The following is an 11,520-nucleotide window of genomic DNA, read 5'->3' on the forward strand; positions in this document are numbered from 1 at the left end:
ATAAGAGGGAAAAAAAAGATAAAATTCCCAGGGGACATGGGAAGCTATTGTGAAATGGTTCTAGGTAGGGGTATGGGTTGCTGAGTTTCAGTGTGTAGATTTATCAGAGAAAACCAGTTGTCTCTGCCTGCTTTCTCAGTGCAGCTTCTAGAACTGTGAACCAGACCTCCCTGTAGGTGTCCTCACAGATAACATCAGGGCAGCACAGGAAGCCCTTTTGGGTGAAGTTTTGGGGAAAATAAGTAAGGATTGACTACCTTGTTCATTACTGCTTGTTCTTCCCTCTACAGAGTCATAGAATGGTGGGTTATTATTTAGGCCCAAGACTCTAGAAGTGCCTTAGGAAATTGCCATTTCTCCTACGGTGTCTGAAGGGGAGGCCCTCATCTGAAGGACTTCTGGTAGATAACCAACTGAAATAATTAACTGGTTTTGTAATGCCTGGGCTGTCCACTGTATTGCTTATTTTCTTTCCTCTCTTTGAACCTCCAACATAGCCTGGAGGGCTGGCCCACTGTTCTTGCCCAGTGTGTAATGTCACTCAGAAGAGGCCATACCACCAGGTTAAATGAGTTCACAAGCTGAAGTAAAGTGACAACTAAGATGCCAGTGATTCAAAGGAATACAAGACCATCAGGAATTAAAAACAAAGCCAATAAACACAGCCCTGGCTGGTGTAGCTAGGTTGGTTGGGTGTCTTTCTGTAAACTGCAAGGTCACTGGTTCAATTCATGGTTGGGGCACATGACTGGGTTGCAGGTTTGGTCCCCAATTGGGGCACATGCGTGCAGGAGGCTACTGATCGATGTTTCTCTCCCTCTGCTCCCTCCCTATTCCTCTCCCTAAAATCAATAAAAGGAAAAAAATTTAAAGCCAATAAACATTAAAAAAAGGAAGATTTTGGTAATGTGACACAAGAATAAGAAATAAATCAAGCATAAAAACTTTTTGAAATAACTAAAATGCAGTAAAAATGGAATGGATAAAAGTGAAGAATGAATTAGTTGGAAATTCAGATCGAGAAACTAGAAAGAAGGAAAAAAAAGATAACCAAATAGTAAATATGAATGCAGATTTAAGTGAGATGGACAGAAGATGCGCTAATGTTCAGGTAACAAAAGAGGTCCAGAAGAGGAAACAAAAGATTGAAGGGCCATAGAATGCCCAAAGAGACAGAGAAGGAAGTACCCCCATCTAGACATACAGTGAAATTAAGAGTATCAAAAACAGCCCTGACAAGCATGGCTCAGTGGGCTGGGTGTCATACCACAAACTGAAAGGTCTCTGGTTTGATTCCTGGTCAGGGCACATGCTTGGTTTGTGGGCTAGGTCCCCAGTTGGGGCTGTGAGAGAGGCAACTGATGGCTGTTCCTCTTGTACATTGTGTTTCTCTCCCCCTTTCTCCCTCTTTTCCCTTCTCCCTAAAAATAAATCTAAAAAAATGTATCAAACGATAATGAGAAAAATCTAAAAGCTTTTAAACAGTGAATTAGATTGATCTCAGTCTTTTCAGAGCAATACTAGCTGTAAGAAAGTATTTTTGAAGTACTGGACCTAATATTTTACATTGGTTTAAATTGTTATTCAAATACAAGGGTTTAAAATACTAAGATGTACCATTTGGAGATCCATGTTGTAAACAGTTTTTGAGAAAACACTTAACAAAAAAGTCCAGGAGATAAAAGAGCTAGTGGTTAAGAGTGGTCAGATATTTTGGTAAAGGCCATATTGAAGGAGAAAGATAAAAAAGGAAGTATATAAACCAGAATTTTTAAACTATCAACATGATGAAGGTAAAGGAACTAAATGTTAAAGTTCTTGCCTTGTTAGGATGAAGGGATAGATACAAAATTGTTGAACTTTTAAAAATGAAGTATGTCACTCAGAAAAGTGCACAAAGTTGGTACAGCCACTGTGGAAAGCAGAATACAGATACCTCAAAAAACTAAAAATGGACCTGCCTTTTGACCCAGTGATCCCACTTCTGGGAATATGTCTGAAGGAACCCAAAACACTAATTTTGAAAGAACATAAGCACCACTATGTTCACTGCAGCGCTATTTACAATCACCAAGATTTGGAAGCAGCCCATGTGTCCATCAATAGATGAATTGATAAAATAACTATGGGACATTGATACAATGGAATACTACTTGGCCATAAAAAAATTTACCCTTTGTGACAGTGTGACCTGGAGAACATTGTGCTAAGTGAAATAACCAATCAGAAAGAAATACCACATGAGTTCACTGATATGTGGGATGTAATGAAGAAACAACTAACAAGGAAAATGGGGACAGTCTCATGGATGGGGAGCAGGATGAAAGCTAGTAGGGGTGGGGAGATGAGGGAGTGGAGGGATTGAGGAAAAAGGAAAAAGGTCCACGGTCATGTAGCTCAGTGGGTTGGGCATTGTCCTGCAAACTGAAATGTCAGTGGTTTGATTCCTGGTCTGGGTGCATGCCTGGGTTGAGGGTTCAGTCTTGGTTGGGGCACATACAAGAGGCAACGAATTGATGCTTCTTTCTCTCCCTCACTTTCCCTCTCTTTAAAATAAATAAAATCTTTTTAAAAAGAGATCATGAATGAGTGGAAAGCATGAGAAGAGTCAAAAGTTGATCTGAAGGACAGAGAGAAGCTACTCTGTCATTTTCTTTGTTTATGTCCATGTAGATAGAGATGGTGCAGACCGTTTCCGGGACTAAGACAAGGAAGAGAGAGATAAGGGAACTGGGTCTGGATTATCTGAAGATGGGGTACCTTCTCCCTCAAAAATTGAGGGATTCTGAAAAAGACAAGTAAATAGAAATGCCAAGATTTCCAGAAAGAAAGGATTATGAATGGATTTTTTTTATCAATAATTTCTCCCTTTATTTTGTGAATGTGGTATATCACATTGATTTTTTAAAAATACTAAGTGAAACTTGTAATCTCAGAATGAGCCTAATGTTAATGTATCTTCTTTATAGAATGTTAGGTTTGGTTTGCTAATATTTTGTTTAGGATAATCTGCAACATTTTTTTTTGAGGAGATTGACCTAAAAATGTTCTTTCTTAAGACATGACAAAATCATGTCTTGTCAGATTTCATTATCCAGGTTGTTATGCTAGCTTCAGAAAATGAAGTTCTTTTTTATTTGTTTTCTGTAAGAGGTAAATGATGGGAACATTTTTCTTTTTTTAAGTGGGGGTGGAAGGGAGAGAGAAAGGGAGAGAAACATCAGTAGGTTACCTCTCATATGTGCCCTGGCAGGGACCGAACCTGCAACCCAGGCATGTGCCCTTATCAGGAATTGAACCAGTGACCTGCTTTGCGGGATGACACCCAGCTAACTAATTGAGCCACATTGGTCCAGGTCGAAATGATTTTTTTGAAGAGAAAATGTGTAAAATGCCATAATAGCATTTCTCCTGGAAACCCCTTACTTTCTCATCATAGGTGCCTTTAACTCTCCTTAGCAGATGAGATGAGGGACTTGGCACAAATGAGCTTTCCTCTTCGGCTGTTGCTCCTATTTACATGACTTTCTCTTCCTTCAGTATTATGTTGGCTTTCTCAATCCTAAATGCTTTACAGACGCTCTGTAGAAAACCAACAGCCCCCTCTTCCATCCCCAGGTGAATGAAGTGGCATGGTGAGTATTGGTCCCATTGAGTAGCACCAAGGCAGCAGCTAGTGGAACTGGCACGCCCACACATCTTTATCTTTTGCCTTTCTATCCCGGGACAGTTATTCTCTCTAACATTTCTGTTTCCTTTTGCCTCTCCAAGTGTGTCTGGGGCATGCCAGTGACTCTGTCCTATATTCAGCATAACTTTGTGAGAGTGGAAGTGGGAATGTTGAAAAACTTTGTTCTCTACGGCGGTGGTTCTCACCCCTTAGTGTGTTAATGCCTGCAGAGATCTTGGGCTGGCTGGGAGGAGGCAGCGGCAGGGTGTGCCAGGGTTATTTGCCTCATCAGGACATTTCAGGTGATTACCCTGAAGGTATGGGAAAGTCACCTACTCTGTGCCTCTGTCACTTTCAGATTCTCTACTTAGAAAAAAATTGTCTTGAGCTGTCTGTTTCAGCCTAACAGAATATCGCTAGAACATGTAATCTACAGACAGGTGCAGCCCTCTCTCAGTGATCTAAAAATGCTTCATCTCGTTTAGATGCTTCTCTTTCTAGCATAGCACGATATGCAAGAACACTGGGGGTTGGATTGTCACTCCATTATTACTTGTTCACATTTGATGAAGCTAGACTCACCTCGGGCAGCTATTGACGAAATCGGACATGAGCCATTGACCTGTGACATCGATTCCTAGAGCAATTAATCGACAGAAAGAAATGCTCTTGTTCAAATCACTGAAATCATTCTCAAATGACAAAGGAAAATTCTCATTTGTTTTACTTTTCACTTTCAAATATGATGCACCAGGACTAGCTCCAGCATGGTCTCCGTTAGAAAAAAACAATACAAGAGAATTACAAAGCACCAAAGGACATGTTGACCTTGGGAGAGGACCAGAGTAGACTCCATCGATCGAAACTACTGTGCTCATTCTGGACTGGGCCCCACAGCCAGCTGAGCAGAGGCTTTTTATCTGCAACCAGCAGCCACTGTCCGACTAAGTAGCCACACATGGTCCCTCTTTCAGGTTTTTTGAGCCCAGTCATTTTTGTGGTCCACCTGTAAGGTAAGTGGAAAATATGTGGGTTTTCTTGTTTATAGAACTATAGGAAGTCCCTGTGGGGATAGAAAGACAAGATGTAAAATAAAATTTAGGAAAGAAACACCAACTTTTTACAAAGGAAATGCTAAATTAATATTTGATAATAAAAGAAATTCAATAATATTTCTAGGAACTCTAGTCATTTAATGGTAAAAAGTGGTTATTTTTAGTAAATAGGAATATTTGTCTAAAGGATCTGGACTTGCATGCCAGTAGGAATGATTGTATTTCTGTTTTTCACGTTGGCCTAGTTCTCTTTTACTTGGGGTTCAAAAGTAATAATTTCCAATTTTTAAGGATATAGTTGCAAAAGGAAGCATTAAGTAATTTAAGTCAAGTAGAGAATAAGTTAATGGCATGAGTTAGCTTTTTCACCTTAGAGTTTTTATATAAAATAGAAGCTCTAGATTTTTTTTCAGTGTTAAAGGTATTTTTTATCAAAGAATAGTGACCAGAAGTTTTTAAGTGAATGATTATGGGAAATGAACTGAACTCTATGAGGAATAATTTGGAGGACTGAGTAAATTATTGCTTCACTTAATGAGGTACAGGTCCCAAATTTTTAAATCCAATTTTTTATTTGGGAGTACTTTATATGACTACATTGTTAATTTTTGAATTTTAAGTGATTTACAAGTTCATAGAGTAAAATATAAAAGTCTCATTAATACTGTCTTTAAATTCTGAGAGAATCTTTTAAAATTTTATTTTAAATATTGTTTTTATATATGTATGCACATACAAGCATAAATTTACATAGATGGGTTACCTTGGATAAAAATCAGTCATGTTTCTTTAGAAGAAGAGTCGTTTTCTTTTTGCCTCTCTCTTCTTCCTCCAAACTGCCCCCTCCTTTCTCATCACCTCCCCCAGACCTCCAGTAACCTATATCAATTTCCTGGTGTGTGTTCTGTTCTTTTCCCTCCATGCTCATTTAATCACATGCACATACATCATATATGTGCACACATAATTGTGTACATTTGCATAATTTCATTTTACTTAGTGATATACAATCTCACATTGAACCTATGGATCAACTAATTTGGGGAGAATTAGCATCTTCGCAAATAGTAATTGAGGAGTGAATCCCTGAGTATGGCATATCCCACTGTTACTACATTTAAATAGTCACATCTGCATGTGTGTTTGGCATTGGCAACTGTTCTTTCCTTGAAGCTCCGTCCTGCTTTGGTTTCAGTGGCGTGACCCTCATGTTTTCCCCCCTTCTCTCTCAGGCCGTTTCCTATTTTCATTTGTAGACTTTTTTCCCCATGCTATTTCTCAGGTTTCTGTCATTGACATGCTTTTCTTTCTAGTCCCTGAGTGGTGTCATCTCCCTATTCAGGGACTGTTCACAAATGTTTAAATGTTTATCTCTGGTTTGTACCTTTTTGTTGTTGTTGTTCTCTAGAGCCAAGAGCTTTCTGGACATTGCCAGTTAAATTTTTTTGAATTTTATTTTTCGATGACAGCTGACATTCAGTATTATTTTATATTGGTTTCAGGTGCACAGCATTGTGGTTAGGCAATCATAATTTACAAAGTACTCCCCCGATTCTTCAAGTGTCCCCCTGGAACCATACGCTGTTGTTACAATATTTTTGACCATATTCCCTGTGCTATACTTTACATCCATCCCTGTGACTATTTTGTAATGATCAATCTGTACTTCTAAATCCCTTTACCTTTTTTTCCCACCCCAGCCCCTCCCCTCTGAGTCTTTCTCCTTTTTGTTGGTTTATTTTGTTCTTTAGATTCTGCATATAAATGAAATCATGTGGTATTTGTCTTTCTCTGTCTGGCTGACTTCACTTAGACTAATACCCTCTAGGTCCATCCATGCTGTCACAAATGGTAAGATTCCATTCATTTTTATGGCCATCTCCACTTCTGCCATTTAGTTTTGTTGGGTAAAGTCTGTATGTTTTTTTCCAATTATAATATCTGTCACTGATGTGCTTAAAAAGCCTTCCTCTACTTTGAGATTATAAAATATTCTTTTACATTTTATTTTAATACTTTCACAGTTTACTTTTTTAAGATTTAACACTTTACTCCATCCAGACTTTATACAAGATGGGGAAAAAGTAGGTCTACACTTGTTCATATGGAAAATAATACAATAATGAATTAATAATACAATAATGAATTAATAATACAAGAACAAACTGTTTTGCATACTCACAGCTGTACACCTACTTTTGCCCAACCCTGTATTTGTGTTTGAAGATGAGTAGGGAATTTTTAAAATGTTTTTGCTCTTGTAATTTTGATTTGATACTCATTTGCTTTTTTTTCCACTATTTGTCCATTTTTTATGTTAGTGGGAGTGCTAAGTACTGGGAGGGCTGGGCCAGGTATATCTTGTTCATTGTTGAATTTCGTGGCATCTAATAGGTGCTATTAAGATTTTAGTAGAGGTTGAAGGAATGAATTATGGAGGGAGACAATTGTTTCATTATTTATTTTAACATAATAATACTTTCCTCTTTTTCCTCCATATATTTTATATTTGGAAGTCTTCCACATCTTATGAGATTTTAACCTACCAAGTATTTTAACCTCATTGAACCTTGGAAAACATTAATTTTTTTCAGGGTAAACCAAATAATCTGCTCATGTCAGCTATGCCTTGATTCTTTTCCAAACCCAAGGCTTGCTAGAGAAGCAATTTATATTCACTTTTCTTCTAAGATAGCAAACTTCCATGAAAACATGCTTTTGGGATGTAATCTTATGTCTTATTGCTGTTATTGTTTCTGTGCTTTCTTAGTCTTTACTGCTATTCCATGCCAGTTTCTGAGGGTTTATTTGACTGATTTCTGTTTTCCTTGTAATTTTAGTTTTGCAATGGGAGCCATGGATAATATAGAATGGGGACCTTTGTTTTTCTGCTGATGATTACTCCAGTGAGAAGAATGAGTTTTAAAATGAAAAGATAATCCAGTCCACTATCATTGATTGATGCTGTCTACGTGCAAAGACCAAAATATTATAGAAAGTCCCTCTGTGTACTTATTATGTCTTGCACATTTTTTTTTCTCTGTGAAGGACACACTTTTCCAGGAAAGGGGACATAAGACACAACCATCTCACAACTCACTTTAGGTACAGTGCCACAGTAAGACTTATTAAAGATCATGTAGGATGTATAGTAAATGGGGCACCTCAGATGGGTTGACAAGTGAGCAAAATTGTGGGATGGATGGCATATAAATATGAGGGCCAATGAATATGCTAAAATGACAGTCAACTTTGTGTGGGAGAGAAGAGGATAGGAAGGAAATTGGATCATATTGTGGAGGGTCTTTAGTTTTTTTTTGTTTTGTCCATCCCCCCCCCCCCAAAAAAAAACCCCTGATATTCTTTGGAACCATCCTGTTTCATCAAGCATAGGCTGCAAATATTAAGGCTGGAAAACCTTTCATAGTTTTACTAACATAAAAAAACCTGCTGTTTTGCTGAGCCTGAGTCTTTATATGTTACATCCATGGTTGCTATTAACCTTCACATATTAACTGAGGCTTCACATTTGTGGTTTATTTTTTATTTTTTATTTCAGACGCTAGTCTTCTTACCATGGGGGATTGGAACTTATTGGGTGGCATTCTAGAGGAAGTTCACTCTCACTCAACCATAGTGGGGAAAATCTGGCTGACCATCCTCTTCATTTTCCGAATGCTGGTACTTGGTGTGGCTGCTGAAGATGTCTGGGATGATGAACAGTCAGCATTTGCCTGCAACACCCAGCAGCCAGGTTGCAATAATATCTGTTATGATGATGCTTTCCCTATCTCTTTGATCAGGTTCTGGGTCTTACAGATCATCTTCGTGTCTTCTCCCTCTCTGGTGTATATGGGCCATGCCCTTTATAGACTCAGGGCCTTTGAAAAGGAGAGGCAGAGGAAAAAGTCACACCTTAGAGCCCACATGGAGAATCCAGGGCTTGAATTGGAGGAGCAACAAAGGATAGATAGACAACTGAAGAGGTTAGAAGAACAGAAGAGGATCCATAAAGTCCCTCTGAAAGGATGTCTGCTGCGTACTTATGTCTTACATATCTTGATAAGATCTGTGCTGGAAGTAGGGTTTATGATAGGCCAGTATGTTCTCTATGGGTTTCACATGCACTCCCTCTACAAATGCACCCAACCTCCATGCCCCAATGCAGTGGATTGCTTTGTATCCAGGCCCACAGAGAAGACCATTTTCATGCTCTTTATGCACAGCATTGCAGCCATCTCTTTGTTCCTTAATGTACTAGAAATATTCCATCTTGGGATCAGGAAAATCATGGGGGCACTTCATGACAAGTCAGGCAATGAGGGCGTTGAGGATGAAAGGGGCCCTCCATTTCATTTGAAAAAATATTCAGTGCCCCAGCAGTGTATGATTTGCTCCCCCTTGTCTGAAAAAATCTCTGTACTCCAAGACAATAATCAGCGACAAGTCACCCAGGTGACTGTGCCGAAGTCTAAAACCTTGTGGCAAATCCCACAGACCAGGCAACTTAAGGTAGACACTTGCGGTGGAAAAAATGACTGGGCTGAGAAGGATCAGCACAGCGGACAGCTCCACATCCACAGTCCGTGTCCCTGGGATGACTGCGTTAGAATTCAGCACCCGGGACAGCAACCAGGTAATTCCTCCTTTGGCGCACAGAATGCAAGGTCCCAGTCCTGGCTAGGTATGCCGACGGCTCCAAGGCACTGTCCATCCTATGCAATAGGAAACCGGGGGCAGTCCCAGGACTTGCAGCCCTCAGGGGAGCCTCTCACAGATTTGCGCAGTCACTTCAGAGACAGCAATGGCAGCCTGAGAGAAAGTGGGGTCTGGACAGACAGACCTCGCTCGGGCAGTCGAAAGGCCAGCTTTCTGTCCAGATTGCTGTCTGAAAAAGGAGAGCTTCACAGTGACTCAGGAAGTTCCAATACTCGGCATAGCTCTTGCTTAGACTCTCCATACCACGAAAACAGCCCCTCGCTTCTGCCTTCAGCCACTGGGCACAGAACCTCAATGGTAAGTAAAGACCGGCTGACTGATCCAGGAACTGTTGCAAGAGGTGTCCTGCTTGGGTTCCTTCTTAGCGTCCCCTTTCCTCCTTTGCGGTGTGTATACGTTTGTGTTGAGAGGGAGGTTAACTTGTGGAGAGTTAAATGAATTCATTCAATAAATTCAGTTAAATTCAATTCATAAAATAAACTTAATTGAAAACTTACTTTATATCAATCTAACTTTTAGGTGCTGGGTGTGTAAATGGATAAGATGCCATCTATGCCATCAAAGGGCTCAGAATCTGGATGGGAAACTTAGATACACACGTAAATGTGGTTAAGTGTAAGGTGCATGTTGGGGGTTTGGGCAAAGGAGGTAGTTGTCACTTTTTTGGATGGGTCAGAAAAACCTCCATATTTTTTTATTTTTTCAATTGCAGTTGACATTTAATATTATTTTAGACTCAAGTGCACAACATAGTGGTTAGACATTTATATAACTCACAAAGGGATTGCCCCCGGTCAGTCTGGTGCCCACCTGGCACTGTACACAGTCTTTACAATGTATTCACTCCATTCCCTGTGCTGTACTTTACACCACATGACTCTTTTTTTTAAAGATTTTGTTTATTTATTTTTAGAGAGGGAAGGGAGGGAGAAAGAGAGAGAGTGAGAGAGAGAGAGAGAAACATCAATGTGCGGTTGCTGGGGGCTGTAGCCTGCAACCCAGGCATGTACCCTGACTGGGAATTGAACCTGTGACACTGGTTCGCAGCCCACACTCAATTCACTGAGCTATGCCAGCCAGGACTCTGACTCTTTTGTAACTGCTAATTAGTACTTCTCAATCCCTTCACTTTTTTACCCAACCCCGTCCCATCTGGCCACCATCCATTTGTTCTCTGTGTCTGTAAGTTTGTTTCTGTTTTATTTGTTTATTCATTTTGTTTTTTTAAATAAGTGAAGTCATATGATATTTGACTTATTTCACTTAGCATAATACCCTCTAGGTTCATCCATGCTGTCACAAATGGTCAGGTTTCCTTCTTTTCTATGACCGAGTAATATTCCATTGTATATATCTACCGCATTTTTAAAAGCTTCATAGGTCAAGTGCCTTTGAACTGAGTCTTGAAGGATGTGAGGAGTCTTCTAGACCTAGTGAACTGGCAGTGGATACTGGCAGACCCAGTATCTGGCAGTGGCCACCCCAGGCAAGGGGGCAGTGCAGACAAAGCCTCAAGGTGTGGCACAGCAGGGCTCTCTGGGAACTCACGTCTGGCTGGGGCATAGGGCGGTAGGAGGGCTGTGCAGACAGGGAGGCTGAAGAGGGGAGATGGAGGCCTTGAGGGCAGGCGATGGAGAACTGAGAAGTGACGTGCAGCAGAGGAGTGACTGGGTCAGAGTTGCACTTTAGAGAGCTCTTTCCGCCACAGTGTGGAAAACGGACCAGAGGAGGGATTGTTGGTAACCTTGAGTTGCCCTCATCTCACCAAGGAAGGAGGGGTACTCCATTGTTTTAATAGCTCTGGGGTTTAAAAGTCACATACAAATATTTGGGGACATATTTCACAAAGACTAAAATCAATATTGTATTGATTTTAATTCTGTTTTCTGAGAGGCCACTGTGGAATAAACATTCTGTGACCACTGTAAGACATAATGGCTATTTATTGTGGATTCTTTTCAATTCTGGGAAGAAGAATGACACTTTACCCACTGCTTCTAACAGTTGTTTTTCATTAAAGAAAAAAAAAACTATTCCTAGTTTAGAGTGGAGACTTCCCTGTTAAGCTCACTTGCT

At 40.0% G+C, this 11,520-nt stretch overlaps 1 protein-coding gene across 1 annotated transcript; it reads left to right on the forward strand.

The window, feature by feature from the left end:
* Window positions 1–8,301: 8,301 nt before the first annotated feature.
* GJA10 (gap junction protein alpha 10) lies at window positions 8,302–9,882 on the forward strand. Its single transcript, XM_045843822.1, has one exon. The coding sequence runs from the start codon at window positions 8,302–8,304 to the stop codon at window positions 9,880–9,882; it is 1,581 nt and encodes a 526-aa protein (XP_045699778.1).
* The last annotated feature ends 1,638 nt before the right edge of the window (window positions 9,883–11,520 follow it).

Source organism: Phyllostomus hastatus, unplaced genomic scaffold, assembly GCF_019186645.2.
Source record: "Phyllostomus hastatus isolate PE091 unplaced genomic scaffold, TTU_PhHast_1.1 phas_contig_40, whole genome shotgun sequence".
Lineage (NCBI taxonomy): Eukaryota > Metazoa > Chordata > Mammalia > Chiroptera > Phyllostomidae > Phyllostomus > Phyllostomus hastatus.